The sequence below is a fragment of the Myodes glareolus genome, chromosome 12 (assembly GCF_982192425.1).
Source record: "Myodes glareolus chromosome 12, mMyoGla1.1, whole genome shotgun sequence".
Taxonomy (NCBI): domain Eukaryota; kingdom Metazoa; phylum Chordata; class Mammalia; order Rodentia; family Cricetidae; genus Myodes; species Myodes glareolus.
Window position 1 is genome coordinate 37961110 of NC_142037.1, and position 17783 is coordinate 37978892.

Genomic DNA, 17783 nt, shown 5'->3' on the forward strand with positions numbered 1-17783 from the left:
TCTGATTTTACAAACCTGCAAAAGATGGTACAATTCTATTCATCATTTCCCTTAAATTTGAGAAACTCCCCACCCCGATTCTTAAAAGTACCATCAATAACTTAATGCCTAATTCATTTCACCTAGCATAAACGAGGTTTCTTTGTTAATCTACATTCGTATTCAGGAAATTTCATAAAAAAAAAACTACAAGTATGCCCAAGCATTAAAAATTAAATATGGAACGGGCTGCTTACTGCTGGCGTGCACAATGGCTTCCAAATTATCTGATGCCAATTTTCAGATCAGCCTTAAAAACAGAAAACCCAAATAAAATCAAGAGGCTAGAATGGGACATACTGTGAAATATAAAAATCAGTCTAGCTCATATAGTCTACTATTTTCATAACCACATAACAATTTAGAGTGCTTTTACAGCGGACAGATTTGGCATTTATTAAAAACCACACAACACGGCTTTAGGTTAATACAAAGCTTCCTGTATTTTAAAATAAAAGCGAATGCTCAAAATCAGCAAATCTTACCACTCATTTTGTTTCTACAGGAGCAGCAGCGAACAAGAAAACCCAACAAGGAAACGGCGTAGTACACGTTAGCAGCTTTAATTGGAGAACAGTTTCGGTTTTTTTTTTCTTTTTTTTTTTTTCTTTCCCCAAAGCTGGTAAGAGGAAAAGATCCTTTGACCGAGTCACGTGACAGCTATCACATGACCTGCAGTGAACCGGGAAAGACCGGCAGACGAAACAGCGCCAAGGGTCCTGCTTGGGGGCTGCTGAAACCAAAGGATTAAAAGGCGCCTCCAGCTGCTTCCCTAAGAGCCAGCATAAACGCTCAGCAAAATAACCCTATGAAGACCTATTCGACGGAAAACCACTCCCCTTTGTGTTTACGGGTTTTCCCACCTACTGCTGTTGGGGTGAAATTAATTTCAAAGCCTTAATCCAAAATGTGTGTGTATAGCCATCGGCATCTCATGCTTAATCTTTAGGAATGTCTACAATACACAAAGATTTGCCCACACAATAGGCAGGGACGACAAGTTCCTTAAAGGTGGACTATATTTCCGGCTACTGTTTTTTTCCCCTCGAAAGCTGACGAGGACTTCTGTTTTTATTATCCTTTACTTTCTTTTTTATGATTTTCAAAACTAAGACTTATTCTGAGCATTAAAGAAAGATGCTTAGTGAATAGTATTCTTGTTCATATTTACAAAATTAGACACTCATCCAAAAAGAGATACCAGGAAATGACTTATACTCAGTTACAAACTGGGTAAAAATAAGGAGTTTTTTTCCATGACTTATGACTTAGCTGTCTCCTGTGGCAGGTTCACTTCATCAGCCTCACAGCACTGCTGGGACAATGGAATAGTTATATAAACCAGAGCATGAAATACATGAGCTGATGCAGTTCCATAACTGATAGTTATCCTAAGCAAAAGTATGATCATGAACTTTCAAAACTAATGATTACACAGTAAAAAGGGGCCATTTGGAGGATCCTGCTTGTTAACTCAAATAGAGGCATCATTACTAGGGAAGCTGGAGCAGAGGGCAGCTAAGTAACTTGTCAAGGACACACAGACAAAGGCAGGGTTGTCTCAAATGATAATTACATTTTTAAAACACAGGCCCTGTTTAAAGGACCTGTCTTCCCCGAAAGGAAAAGAATAAATAAATAAATAAATAAATAAATAAATAAATAAATAAATAAATAAAAATCAGGCAAGACATAGCTGGAGGAACAGGTTGACTTGTTTTTAAATTTTGTATTTTCAACTTTACCCAACATGGTCAGAGTAGCTCAGGGGCCACTTCGGGCCTGCTAATGGTGAAAGCCTCCCCGTATCCCTAGTGACTGCAGAGCGGCTCTGCAAGCAGTCACAGAAGTCACCATCAAACTGTGCTCCTTGCCGCCCTCCAGCCACCACTCTGCACAGCTAATCTCTCGAGACAGGGTTTTTCTGTGTAGCCCTGGCTATCCTGGACTCACTCTGTAGGCCAGGATGGTCTTGAACTCACCAAAGTTCTCCTGCCTCAGCCGCCCAAGTGCTTGGACTGAAGGCCTGCGCTACCAGCTCCAGCACTGCCTTTACTCTTATCTTGCCAGTGTTCCAGTTGAGGGGTGTAGTGGTGGGAGAATGTTTACCTAGCAACCTAATGGGGCACAAGGCCCAGGTCAGATTCCAGGATCATGAAACAAATCTAAAAGAACATCAATCCTATGTCTAGCCAATTTAATTTGCTTAACTTCAAGGCTTATGAAATTAGATAGTATTATCTTCTGTAACTTCATCTGCCACATGCTGGATACTGTCTAGGCATTTGGGATAGAGCAGTAAATAAAAATGGATAAATCTCACACTGGAAGAGATTGCTCAGCAGGAAAAAATGATTGCTGTTAGTATTTGACAACCTGAATCCAATGCCTAGGATCCACATGGTGGAAGAATAGAATTGGACTCCGGAAAATTGTCCTCTGACCCCACACACACCTTTGCATGTATGCCCACTCCATTTTAATATTTTTTTAAAATAATAAGTACATGACAAAATAAATCAGATTGTGGTAAATCATGTATGTTTTGAGACAGTATGTTTGTAAGTATGTATGCTGAAAACATATCTGAAGGTAGAAAATAGTGATATAAGAAAGAAACAAAGCAGGGTAGGATGGATGGCTGGGTAAGACAGGTGCTGCTTGGCACAGCTAGCTAACAATTAAAATTCAAAGTAATGTTCAGTCTCAGTTTCACCGAGAAGGTAACTTTTGAGCAAAGATTTAAGGGTGGGAGTGAATCACATGGGCTTCTAAGGAAAGTTCATTTTTTCACAGCATGAGCAACCAGTACAAAGTCCCCAAAGAAGGGCCATGACAGGCCTGCTCAGCTGCAAGAACACTGAGCGTGGCCAGGGAGGCAGAGGGGAACATGGGGAAATAAGATTCCCTTGGGCCTTGTAGGACACTGTCAGGTCTTTGGCTTTTACTACGAGTGAAACAGGTAGACAGTGCTGGATTTAAGAAATTATCTGAATTATACCTTAAAAGAATGCATCTAACTCATACACATTGTTGTGGGAATATGGTACAACACTTTAGAAAACAAAAGTTAAGCATTTTTATATAGCCCATGACCCAAAATGGAGGCCACCAAAGGCCTGGCTCTCAGGTATCTGTAGCAGGCATTTGCATGAGCATCAAAGTGGATGAAACGGGCCAGGGCACGATCAGTCAGATGCCCAGCTTTGGATATGCTACGCTTAAGATGTTTAGGAGGCATCAGGACATAGGCCTTTTGTAAGAGACCACTGGGTGAACTATTCTGGGATTCAAAAATAAACTTAGTCTGAGAGATAAATCCCACTGTCTCTGATAAATGGGCATTTAATCCACGAGACTTGCTAACATCACCAATGGAGAAGTAGATAGAATAGACTCTAATGGGGAGATTTCTGTAGGTCTCTTGGCCCACATCTTTCTTTAAGAGACCCCACTATACCCAGAAAGAGAAATGATGGATTCAGGATTATGTAATTGTTATTTTTTTGAAGGACAATTGGAAATCCTTTCCCTCATGTACTAATTCATTCCTTTCAGCAAGCACTGCGGAAGAGGCTCTATCAATTCAGTCTCACTACTACTTGGAATGCAGGTTTTAAAATTTGGCCACTATTATCTTATTCTCATTGTGCATTTCCTAGTCCATTTTTCATCTTTTTATTTATATATGGGTTGTCTTTTAAAAATAAGTAATATTTGTGTTTTCTAGGTACTTACTCCTTTGGGTAAAGCTGGCTGGAACTATCTCCTTAGTTCATGACTTCATATATATTTTATGAAAATGTACAAACATTTCTAATTGAAGTGTAACATAGTTTGACAGCTCCACTCCACAGTTATAAAATTAATTTCCCACATTATTCTCATGTTTATCCTTACTCAAGAATTGACTCTTAGGTAAGTATAAAAAGGTGGTGTGATTCCGTTAATCCAAATGGACAGCTAGTGGTCCAGCAACTGTCTACTGTTCTCCACCCGCACGGCAAACCTTCTCTTGTGAGCACATAATACCAACAAAATCATTTTGTGGAAACAGTGGTTATTTGAGGATCCAGGCTATCAAACAAAATTAGAAGGTTTCAAAAATCACACCTTACCCGACCACGATCAAACCGTTCCCCAGACTTGCTCAGGGATGACTGCTGCCGACAGCTCCTAGAGACCTTCTACTGCGGTTAGCTAAACCTACTGTCCTTCTCCCAGGCTGCTGCATGAAAACTGATAAGCAAGCTGAGATTTCATCAGTGCGTACAGGGAATCCCAATTCTTCTGTACGTGTGTTGTCCTCTCTTCATTACCCTTCACCTTAAGTAGCTCAATCCCTAAGCCATGGAGGTCATGGCAGACTTTTGAGCTGCCCCATTGAACACTTGTAGTTCTGAGAATTAAAAAGTTCAAGTTTTCTATCTTAGTTTCCTCAGATGTAAAATAGAAATAAGTTATTTTACTTTATATGGATATAATGAGAGCTAAATTAAGTTCAAACCCGTTAAGTCCAGCAATGCTTGATACCCATACAGTATATAAGACACGATACTAGAAGTTGTATTAGCTTTGACAATCTTACCTGAAAATCAACTATTTAAAAATTGCTAGTAGTGTGTTGGAAGTACTGTGAAGAAGTCTAAAGAACTGGCATGGTGGGGTATGCTATTAAATAAAGATAACCATGCAAAATAGTTGAGGTTCTATGAAAATAAAAGGCTGGTATATTTTTAAGTTTGTTGCAATTGTCACAAGCAGACAAGGATGAGAAAATTTATGCACGGTGATGCAAAGTACATTGTATAAACTATAATGTTCTCAATGAATCTCCTATTTTTATTACTATAGGAAAATTATTTGATGTAGATTACCAGCCTAACAAAGGTTTTAGAACATACATGTATGCATCTATATTGTCCTATTATAACGGAAAGGTTCTTCCAAACAGGGACAAAATCACTAACACAGAGCCTTTTAACTAGCAGTAACTCTGAGGACAGTAGGGAGTCACTTTAGCATAGCATCAGATCTTGTTGGCAGGAGTCAGTAATACCTATTGCATACAAAAAAAAAAGCGCAAAAGGCCGTATTTGCTCAAAATCATTAATACATAAAAAAAAGAAAGCTGGGCATGGCGGTGTACTCAGGAGGCAGAAAAAGGCAGATGTCTATGAATTCCAGTTTATCTTGGCCTCCATAGCAAATTTCAGACTAACCAAGGCTACACTGGAAGACTTCTCAACAAAAAAACATTTTCCCTAAAACCAATAAAGACATAAAAGTGTAGAAATTCAATGAATTCTTCTTTACAATTAATTTTTAATCTATTGAGAATTTCATACATAAATACAATATATTTATTTACATCATTTTTGTTCTCCCCACAGCTCTTTCTGTGTTGTCCTCTGTGATGGTCTGAAAGAAAATGGCCCCAAGAAGAGTGACACTAATGGGAAGTGTGGTCTTGTTGGAGGACGTGTGTCACTGTGGGGGTGGGCTTTGAGGTTTCATATATGCTCGTCACAACCAGTGAGACAGTTTACTTGCTGTTGCCTGCCAAAATGTAGTATTCTCAGTTCCTGTCTCCCTCCACATTGCCATGCCCCACCATGATGATAAAGGGCTAAACCTCTGAAACAGTAAGCCACCCAGTGAAATGCTTTTCTTTATAAGAGTTGCTGAGGTCATCGTGGCTCTTCACAGCAATAGAAACCCTAAGACACGTGAATTCATGACTACTTCTATAATTACAGACACACACACACAGACCCACATGCACGCATGCACTCACCCATGCACACACATCTTGTGCAGGCATCTGTTCTATTCATTTAGTGGGTACAGCATCCCTGTCCTGTGTAGAAGACAGCATCTTGTACCAGTCCCCTCGGTCCTCGGATCCTACAAGTCTTCTGACCTCTCTTCTGTGATGTTTCCAGAGTCTTACATAGAGGGTTGTACTGCAGATGTACTAACTGAAGTTGGGCACCCCATGGCCATTTATTCTCTGCCTTTTCACCAGCTGTGCATCTCTGCAGTAACTGCCACTGCGGCAGAAGGAAGTTTCTTGGAGCTGGAGAGAAGGATCAGCCAGTAAGAGCACTAGATGCTCCTACAGAGGACCCCAGTTTGCTTCCCACTACACACATGGGGGCCCACCCAGAGCACCTGACGCCCTCTTCTGGCCTCCACATGCACAAAGCACATATGTGGTATACATGCACACATGCAGGCAAACACTCATATTTATATAAAAATCATTAAAAAAAGGTTCTTTGATGAGGGGTGAAAATTGCACTTATGTGTGGGTATAAGAATAAATATTCAGAACATGGTTAGAAGCTACATTAATTTATGAAAATGGCAGCAGTTGTGTGTTCTTTAGGGTCTTTGGTTTCTCTAGCCACAGATTCTTGGCTAGGTTTACAGACCCGGCATGAGTTCCTTCCTACTGAGAGGCCTTAACTCCAATTAGACAACTGTGGGTTACTCCCAGGATGCTAATGTCTCTATTGCACCAGTGGGCATGTTTTGCTGGGCTAATCGTTGTGGCTCACAGGATTTACAGCTGAGCAGGACTGTTAATTACTCTTCTCTCCTGCAGCTTGCAGAGCACCCTCTGAAACTAACAGAGCTAATCCTCAGGGAGAAGGCTTCCAGGCCAGTACCAACTTAAGTCTTCCAGGTCCTATGACAGAAGTATGTGGTGTCTTTAGCAAAAGGGTCTTACCTTCATGTTCTTGGATGTAACCATAGCAATGATGAGGGTCTCTTAGACATCCCCTTCCCTGCCTGACCAACAACTCCTCCCCTTTCCTCGCATATTTTCATATCTTGTTAAAAAAAAAAGATATTCTATGGCTCCTAGGAGGACTATTATCACCCCATGTGGGATGACTCTATTTGAACTATCCATATGTGTGTGTTTCTCAATGGCTTTTCGAAAATCTTTACCATTATTTATCCCACCACCCTACTCTTCCCTCTATTAGCCTCACTCACTCCCCTACCAAATGAAGTCCCCACCCTGTTTCCCTTCTTCCTCTGCATTGCACTTGTGCCCTACTCTCCCCTCTAGGGCTTCCCCTTCCTCCCACTTGCAAAGGTCCCTCTTTCTACTCTCCTGGTTTCTGTGTTTATTCCCAAGTTACAGAATCAAATCCAACATTCAGAGCTAGGATCCACAAATACAAAAGAAAACACAGCATCTGCCTTTCTTGGTCTGGGTTACCTCACAGAGTATTTGCACTCGCATCCATTTGCCTGCTAATTTTCTTTTTTCTTTTCTCTTGAAATACCGCTTTGTTTTTATTCATTTGTCAATTAATCCAAAAGTATTTACAAAGCAATATAACATGCTATGTTTCCAGAACATGGGTGTAGCAGTCCAGTAGTAAGCATAGATAGTGAGCAATCATGTTTCTCTTTAGAGCTGAATGGAATTCATTTGTTTATGCACCACTCCTGCATTTTTCATTTATCATCAGAGATACTTGCAGGCTGCTTCTATCCCTTAGCTATTACTGAACACAGCAGAGAAACTATCTCTGAAGCAGGATATTTAGTCCTCTGGGTATATTCCAAGTGTTATGAACGGTCATATGGCAGATCTACTGTTAGCTTTTTTGGCTTCTCCACAGTGATTACTGAAGGCTGTACCAGTTGCAGTCCCAACAGTGAATGAAGGCTGCGCTTTCTCTGCACCATCAGCAACACTCTCATTTGTTTCCTTGATCTTAGCTCTTCTGACTGGAGTATGAGGAAAGCTGAAAGCAGTTTTAATTTGCATTCCCATAATTGCTAAATGAACATTTTTATGTTTCAAAGCCATTTTTATTTCTTTTGAGAACTCTGTTCAGATTGATTGTCCATTCTCTAATTGGGTCATTTGCTTTCTTGTGTCTGTTTCTTGAGTTCTTTATATATTCGGATCATGAAGCCTCTTCTAGATACATAGCTAGCAAAGACTGGTCTCCTGTTCTGTATGCTTCCTCTTCACTCAGCTCATCATTTCCTTTGCTGTATGGAAGCTTTTTAGTTTTATGAGATCCTGTTTATCAATTCCTTAATTCCTGGGCAAATAGAGTCCTACTCAAACTCTGTATGTGAGAGGTACAGCCTATGTTTTCTTCTAGCAGTTTTGGTATTTCAGATTTCACAGAGGTCTTTAATCCATTTGGAACTGAATTTGTGCATGTGTCTAATGCATTCTTTAACATGAGAACATTCAGTTTTACCTGTGTCATTCTTTTTAAAGATATTGTCTTTCTTATAGCATGTATTCTTGGCATATTTGTCAAATAGAAGATGGATTAGGTGCACCTGAATTTGGGCCTTACATTTTGTTCCACTGATCTGTTTTTGTGGCAGCACCATGGTGCTTTCATTACTCTAGCTCTGCAATACAATCTGAATCTGGTGTGGGGGTCCTTCTAGCATTGTTCTTCCTGTTCAGGGCTGCATTGGCTATCTGGAGTCTTTTGTACTTCCATATGAACTTCAGAATATTATTTCTATTTCTGTGAAGAATATCACCGAATTCTTATTGGGATTGTACGTACTCTGTAATCTTCTTAAGACGGTCATTTTTACAATATTAACTGTACCAATTCATGAGCATGGAAGGTCTTTCTATTTTCTAATGTTTTCAATTTATTTCATCAGAGAGATAATGATAGTTTGCATTATAGAAGTCTTTCACTCCCTTGGTTAAGATTACTCCTAGACTTGGGGGAGTGCACTGGCTGTGAACAAGTGTCCCATGATCTTCCTCACCATGTCTGCTACTGAATATACTGAAAACCTACTGATTTTTAGAAGTTAATTTTGTATCCTGCTACTTTCCTAAAAGTTAGTTATTAGAAGATTTCTAGAAGTTTTGGCAGAATTTTGGGACTCATATATATTATGTCATCTGCAAACGGAAAGTATTCTTTTCCGTTTGTATCCCTCTTATTTCCTCCTCTTACATGCTCTAGCTAGTGCTTCAAGGACAATACTGAAAAGGAGTGGGGAGAATGGACAGTCCTAGCTTGTTCCTGTTTTTGACAAGATTGCTTTAAGTTGTCTCTATTTAGAATGATATTGTCTCTGGGTTGTCACATACAACCTTTATTATGTTGAGGTATGCTCTCGCTAGTCCTAGTCTCTGTACACACACGTTTTTACTTTTTTGTCATCTAGTGATGTCAGTCACTTTGCAGGTCTGGTCACACAGTTAACATTTTCTTTCTCTGTAATTTTTCTCATATTTAATACTAGGTTATATAGTTTAATTTTTAATTTTATGATACAGAACAAGAGAAAAACTAAGCATGATGTATTTTGGATTAATTGAGGTTAGAGCAAAAAAGGGCTAGGTGAAGTCAGAAGAGTAGATACTAATCAGCTGTCAATACATGAGTATGTATTTTAATGTACTAGTTCTCAGGCATTTGAACTTATGCCAGTGATGCCAGAAAACCAATTCTGGGGACCGACTAATGATCTACTTATTAACCAACTAAATATGCAGAAGCAAGTCTATTCGATGTTACCATATCACTGGAAAGTGTATTCCAAGATGGATGAATTAAACTTCAGAATTGAAAAGACATTAATTGGGGGCTGGAGAGAAGGGCCAGTGGTTAAGAGCATGAGCTGCTCTTCCAGAGGTCCTGGGTTCAATTCCCCGCAACCACATGGCAGTTTACAACTGTCTGAAACTATAGTCCCATGAGATCCTATGTGACTATATACATGTAAACAAAACATTCACATACATAAATAAATAAATCTTTATTTTAAAAAGACCTTTCAGTAAACCAAGTTTAATAATAAAAAAACCACTATATCATCCTTATTTTTTTTCCATCTCTTAGACTTAAAATTTTTTTTCTTCAAACTTGTGAAACAACTGGGGGGAAACTCCTTAAAGGTTCAAGAGACCAGACTTCTCCCTCTAGGTTGGCTGAACTTCAGTGATGAGAATAAAGCCCAGAGCAGGGTAACTGTCCCTATCACATTATCAGGGTTACTTCTGAAAGTGAAACAGGGAAGTAAAACAAATCATAAAAATTGTCATTTTAAGTTGAGTGTAGTGGCACATGCCTTTAATTCCAGCATTTAGGAGACAGAGGCAGACAGAGCTCTATGAGTACAAGGCCAACTTACTGGCCTACAAAGTGAGTTCTAGGACATCCAGGGCTACATAGTGAAAACTTTTCTCAAAAAATTAAACTCAAAACCAACTACAACAAAAATATATGAAATTTTAGCTACTGGTTAATTTTTATCTATTAAAAGGACACAAAAATTATATTGAAAACACATTTTAAAATAAAACAAAATGAGACAAGGAAGGTAGTACATGCCTGTAATGCCAACACTTGGGACTGAGGTAGGAGTACCACAAGTTCAAGACCAACCTGGCCCATAGAAAAAAACCTTATTCCAAAAACCAACAACATGTGCAAGCAATCTACACCATAGTCAAGCGATGGAACCTGCCTAGGTGTCAATCAACAGGATAGGGAAATACAGTACATATTTGCACAATGGAGTTTTATTTAGAAAGACTGAAATGTGTCCATTGGTTGGGAAACAGTTGCAAATGAAAGTATTAAGCATAATAAGCCAGATTCAGAACAACAGATACTGCTTCTTTTCAATCATTTGTATATCCTAGATTTTACACAGATAAAGAAAACATGTGTGCATGTATATAAATCTTTTTTTTTTACCTGAAGTTGCTTTTGTTGGATTATTTTATTACAACAACAGTACACACACAGAGAAGATAGACTGAGGGAACAACAAAGGAAGCTGACAGGAAGGACAAAGGTATGGGGGTGAATATGATTAAATATATAATACACTTCAAAGAAGCTGTCTTTTGAAACCCCAACACTGTAACACTCATCTATTGTTGGTGGGACTGGATGTTGGAATGCAGTTCCTAGTGATTCGGGAAAAGATCTACCTCAAGCTCCAGCTATATACCAGTCTTGGGCATATACCCAGAAAACTCTACATCCTACTACAAAGACACTTGCTCATCCACATTCTACTGGATGAGCTACTCCAATTAGCTAGAAAGCCTACATGTCCATTAACACATGAATAAAAATATATATATATTTACACAGTAGACTATTACTCATCTGTTAAATAAATAGAATCATGAAAATTACAGGTAAATGGATGGAGCTGAAAAAAAAATCATCCTTAGTAAGGTAACCCAAACCCCCAAAGACAAATATGGTTTGTATTCACTTATATGTGGCTGTTAGCTGTTAGTCTTCGATAAGTAGGTTACAATTCATATAACCACCAAGGTTATGTATAGAAAAAGAGATGGGGAGGGGAGGGAAGGATCTCTCTAGGAAGGGGAAATTAAATAGGTAGCTACCGATGAACAAGCATGGGGAGCTGAATTGGGAGACTCAGAGGGGAGAAAGGAAAAAAGGAGTAAGGGAGGTAATATAAGGAGGGTATCATGGGGGAAACAAAGCCCCAACTAGATATTTCTTGCCACCAAATGAAATCTCCAGTGCCAGGAATGGCTAACTTCTAATTGAGTTGTTGGTCAAAGAAGCCCCATAAAAACCCCAAACAACTCAGGATATTTATTGCCAAGGCTATTGGTGGCTTTCCAGAAACATACAGTAAGGCCCTATTGCTGAAGACAACACCTATATAACTCACCAAACATGGTGAAGTTTAGTTGGTACCTACCTAGAGCCTTCAACTCTACTGACTAGTGTTCATGGTACTGGAAGGACTTTGTACACTACCAGAAGAAAAAGGTAAACATCAACCCAGCTACAAACCATGTGATCTATAATGCTGACCTGCTTACAATATTGTGAGAGCAACCAACTGATACCAGACTGGGTTTAAGGCTCATTCCATAAGATGGAACCCGTGCCCAACACTGACAGGGTGGCTAAGAGCCTGAAACTAGATAGGCCATGGTCCTAGGGGAAAACCAAACACTACTGTCTTGCTAATGGAATGAAGCAATAAAATGACAACCAACAACACTCTGCTGCCCTTATTGATCAGGGTCTTGCTCAGCCACCATCGGACAGCTCCCTCCTAAAGTGGATGGGAAAAAAATACATAAACCCACAACAGGACAATGGGCACAGAGTCAGAGATCTTGAAGCATTCAGCCCTGATTAGTAAGTCTCCATCATATCCCTCCCCTCAGGGCTCAGAAAAACTCTGCAGGAGCAGCAGCAGAAAGAATATAAGAGTGAGGATGGAGGGTATCGAGAAAACAAAGCTTTCTAGGTACAACACACAGAGACTAAGGCAGCACACACAGGGCCTGCACAAGTCTAAGCCACATGGGATCCCAAGCTGAGAGCGGAAGTGAACACAAGCCCTTATCCCTAACCCAGAAGCTATCTCCAAATGATACCTACTCTCAAAGGAAAAATCAAGTTTTCTCTAATGGAGTCTCACTAAGTTTACAAACCACACTAAGAAGAACACCCCTGGCCTGTAATAGATGGCCAACACAAAAGAAACAATGCTATTTTTGAAGGTATTCTTTTATCTCAGTGCTTTGAATGGGCACTCTTTACTTCTTTTTTTAACCTTACAGAATTTTTACTTCTATATTATGGTTTCTAGTTTGGGTTTTATGGATTTTCTCTGTGTGTGTGTCGACATCTGTATGTTTTTCTTGCACTTTTACTTTGGTTCTCTTTTTTTATTTGCTTGTTTTGCCCTATTTTTGTTAGTTTTAATTTTATATGTTATTATTATTTTTATTTATCAGTATATGCCTGTTTATATTCTAATGGGAGAGAATGAAGGATGTGGAGGGCATGGGTAGGGAAGTTAGAGGAGAAGTTAGGAGAAGTTAGAGTAAGGGAAACAGTAATCAGAATGTACTGTATGAAAAAAAATCTATTTACAGTAAAAATATAGAAAACCCAGGACTATGAATACTGAATACATAGCCTTCAAAATATGTGTATATTACATAGCATTTAAAGGACTACTGTATTGTTCCTGCATAGTAAAGAGTAGTGTAAAATAAAACTGTTACTTCTTGCATATATATACCTGCTGTGCAGTAGCTATTTCCCCTGAAGTGAAACCCTCTTGGATGAAGGTAGAAGTTGGAGGAAGCTAACAAAAATGAACAAGACTCAAAGAGGAGTCCCTAGAGTGAATACTTATCAGGGAAGAGAAGGTTCTGTTGGAGACTACACACAAGCTGTGCAGAGAGCTCCAGCCATGCTGGGGTGGGCTTTTCAATGACTCACCTGCACTTTGAGTCACCTGCACTTTCAAAAGTAACTCACGTAAACCCACTGGCTCACCAAACTAAACTTCAGTAGAATGATTTCTTTGATTTGCTGGTGGTACCCAAGCCTGGAGTGAACAGATAATTGACCCTGTAGCAACATCAGTATCTCATGATGAGGAAGCCAAAGGGCTACTAGAAAATGATTGGATTATGAAGGGCTAAGATGGCATGTCTCCCTTCCATGTCTGGGATGGTTAATACCAACTGTCACCTTGATGAGATCTAGGATTACTTGGGAGACAGGCCACTGGGCATTAAGTGAAGTGAGCTGAGAAGACCTGCCTACCCTGGCTGGGACCATTCTCTGGGCGGTGGTCCTGGACTGTATAAACTGGACAAAACGAGCAGAACATGAGCGTTCTTCGCTCTCTATTTCTTTACTATGGATACAAAGCATTCAGCTACTTTGAAACCCTGATGTGACTTCCTTACGAATGGCACCCCAAAGGAAGTGGCACGATTAGGAGGTATGGTCTTGTTGGAAGAAATGTGTCACTGTAGGGGTAGGCTTTGAGGGCTCTTACTCAAGCTTCCCTCAGTGTGACAGTCAGTCAACTTTCTGTTGCCTGCAAGATGTAGGACTCTCAACTCCAGCACCAGTCTGGCTGCACACCACTATGATGATAATAGATTGAACCTCTAACTGTAAGCCAGCCCCGATTAAATGCTTTCCTTATAAGAGCTGCTGTGGTCATGGTGTCTCTGCACAGCAATAAAAACCCTAAGTAGACAGTAACCTTGAACTATGAGTAAAGTAACCTTTTCCTTCCTTACGTTGGTTTTGTCAGAGTATTTCCTCAGAGCAACAAAAAGAGAAACTAAGATAATGCCTTTGTACACAACATTATTCTTTTATGGGTGGTGGATGTTTTCATTCTTTACTAGATTTTACCAACTTTTCTTTTTAATACTCCTTTAGCTATCCAGAATCCACTGGAACTAGCCTAGAACAGCAATGGGCCTTCAGAGATCCTCCCCTTCCTCTGTGAGAAAGGTTTCATTATGTCTTGTTAACCTTTGAGTCTCTTATAGAACTGAAGAGGCATCTGGAAAACAGAAAACAGCAATTAAAGAGTTCAAATATATACAGCACCCTACAGTAGACAGAGAAAGAGAATTCCTAGAAGTCATAAGGTTGTCGAATATTTTTCAGTGCAAAGGTGAGCTCCTCCCTATGAGCTGTTGGCCAGGGGGGCTTCTGAGATCCACACACTATAACTACTGTCACTGCTGCTGACTGCACACTAGAACTAGAGGGTAAGATTCTGCTGCCGATGACACCACATGATGTGGTCTACATGGGAAATCATGCTTGGACAGAGCTGACTGGCTTTCATAGCACTGAAGGCACGGCACAGTCTGCTCAGTAGAATTACAAGTGACAGTCCTGCTTGGTATGGGACTCTCCATTCTGTACACATAAACAAGCCTGGCAAAATGTACCCCTCAGTGTGATAGTGGCAGGACAATAGTTATGAATGCAACAGCTTTCCTTTTACTTAAGGACTGCCCACAGCAGTAAACCCACATATGGTACTCTTAGTCAGGGCGAAATCTATGACTAAGGAAGTCATAGGTCCCGATACAGAAGTAACTGCTACCGTTCTGTTAAATGGACATTATGTGCCTGTCAAACGACCTTCTAAATGTTTAAGCCTGCAGATTACTGCTGCTGTCGGCCTCAGTTATTCATGTAGGCAAACATCATTTTTACGGAGGGTTTATTAGAGACAACCAGTCAAGCTCATAAAAATGAGTGACTGCTGCTGTGGTACTGTGGTCCAGGCTCAGGCGAGCACAGAGAAGAGGACGAGACATTACATCATTCCCAACAAGGCTCACGGAACACCATCAAAGAGGAATGAAAAAAAATTAAGTGCCAGAAAAAGGGGTAGGGTTGTAGTTACTTCTTCCTGAGCTAAACACTTCTTGCTGGGAGGAGGGAGGCCCCTCCCCAAGCTTATGATAGCAGTGAAGAGGGCAGTAGAGGGTACACTCTCCAGTGGAGGCAGTGAGCAACAAGAACTCCTGCTCCTGGGATGCAGTTTTCATGAGCTATTGGCTACTCTAGGCTGTGCTTTTTGGTGACGTAACTGTGTTTGAGTCACCCATGTTCCTGTAAGCCCAAAATAGCCAGAACTGGGTGGAATCATTTCTTTAATCTGTTATGGGTGATCCATCTAGAGTAAACAAAAATATTCTCCTGTATCGTGGGGTTGGGGGGGGCAAACAACCCTACCTATGACTTCTTATACTTTATTAACTATTTACCCATTTAATTCCTTAATATTTAAAAAAATTCTTTCAGTATAGTCTTTGTATTTTCATATAAAGCTGTTGCAGACTGCTACATCATATATTGATAAATATAATGTAGTTAATATCTTGAACAGGCTTTTTTATAACAGTTCATATTATGAAAACTGTTTCTGAGGTATTGCCTGATAAGCTTGGAATAAATTCTGCTTTCTGGAGAGTATTTCCATTTTATCTTACTGAAATAAATATCAGTCTGAATGTTTCCTCACAATCACAGGTACTATGACATCTTCAGATTTTTTAAAAACAGATTTCACTAAATTTTCCACAGTTATAATTCTTGTGAATGTTTCATTAATTTAGACCTCATTTTCTTAGTTCACTGGTGCTATAAAAGAAAAAGCATTGCCAAATGATAAAGCTGCATATAGAGTTATACAATAAAAAAAAAACATTCTTCCCCTTAAAAATACAGGTTGTAGCAAGAATATTTAGATTTTTATTGCCTGTATGTAATTTATAGTCACCTAACACATTTCCCAAAGATCCTCTAACTGGAGGCCTGGTGACATCAAGTGTCTAGCAGAGGCAACAGCATTACACAGTCTCACTATCACCACCAGCAAAGAACTTATATCTTAGTCTTTTATATCTAAGTGCTTAAATTTGAATGTGTTTCCCAAATTTATGTTAGAAACTTAATCCCCAAACTATGCTCATGCAGATAAAATGAGGAGATGGGCCTGTAGGAGGTAACTGGGAAGAGGTCAGCAGAGCTAGGGAGCTGCTTTATAGAAAGATGAGAGAGGCATGAGTTAAGCTTGCAGGCCTCTTGCCTCTTTCTGTGTGATGCCTTCTTCCTTGTTCTGATACAGCAAGAAGCTTTCATCTGATGCAGACTCAACAACAAAGAAATATGCTTCTGCACACACTCCTCAGTCTAACACAGGATGTCAGTAACACAGTGCAGACTGAGGACATCAAGGGAAGCTGATGTCATTGACTTTCTGTTTAATGCTTAAAAACAAAACTCCAGAGATGGACAACTACGTGCTAATGGAGATCAAGTAAGAAACTGGAACTGCAAAATGGTGGTCGGTCACATTATAATGCCAAAAATAATAAATCTGAGACAAATGTCAAGCCAATTAGATAGCAAAATGGCACAAACCTGGAAAGTCTCGACAAACTGGAGTACAGGACTATCTTATTAGTAATAGGAAATACTTACTTATTAAGATTATAGAACACTTGGTAACACTCATTCACATGAAACGGGCAATTAGCACTGCTGATGGCCCAGGAATTTTACCAGCTGGCAATTCTAACTTAGGAAGGGATGGAGCAGGAAGTTACAGCAGAGAATGAAGGCTATTACTTGCACTTCAATTTTTAGAGGCTTTTCTCTTCCCTGGAAACTTACTCATTTTAAAATTTAGATAATGTAAAATGCATAAGTTAGTGGTCCATGTATGATACAGACTTATGGATAATTTTATTTATCTATGTATAAGTGATTGGAAACATGCATGATTAGATTTTTCTATGCACCTAGATCTAACTGCAATATTTAAATAGAATAAATATAAAGAACTAACCATATATAACTCCAGAGCTTGACATCATCAGTGGCCTTCAGTTAACCTTGGCCTACAGTCATGGCAACAAAATAAGCAAGCCACTACGGGGATAGCTGGGTTTACAGCAGTGGTATGGCCTATGGAAGTTGTGAATATATCCTAAGGTGGAGAGGGAAGGTCAGCAGACCCTAGCTTGGGAGTCCACCTCACTCCCACCAGCAGTAAGCCTGGCAGGGAGACTGATGGAACTCTAGAATGTGTGAGATATGAAAGGCCAACTGAAAGAGGGACCCCCATTGAGCAGCTTCCTTGAGCTCATCACCTGTGATGGCCTTCTGTAAGTCAGCTTGCTCCTGGTAGGTAACTATGACCCCTGTTCCTTAGGTAAGACAAATAAACACTCTGGTTTCCAAAGCTGCACTAGTATGTTGTTGTCTTTTTGATCTATTTTTAGTGCCCTATCTAGGGCAATAGGCAATCAACTCCCCTCAGGAAACATAATACAACAAATCTAGTTAGACTCTACCGTTAGCACCAAGTTGAACTACATAGACGTAGAAAACCCGAATCAGGTTATGTGTTTACCAAGTGAC

At 39.8% G+C, this 17783-nt stretch overlaps 1 protein-coding gene across 4 annotated transcripts in view; it reads right to left on the reverse strand.

The window, feature by feature from the left end:
* Fndc3a (fibronectin type III domain containing 3A) overlaps positions 1–17783 on the reverse strand; it is a 145404-nt gene that overhangs the window by 52735 nt on the left and 74886 nt on the right. Inside the window, exon 1 of one of the 4 annotated variants that reach the window (XM_048422139.3) lies at positions 525–676. The exons of the other annotated variants lie outside the window; for them this stretch is intronic. Within the exon in view, the coding sequence (XP_048278096.2) occupies positions 525–531 (7 nt within the window). The 5' untranslated portion in view covers positions 532–676. Of the gene's footprint in view, positions 1–524; positions 677–17783 lie in introns of those variants that run through there. 4 annotated transcript variants of the gene reach the window in all.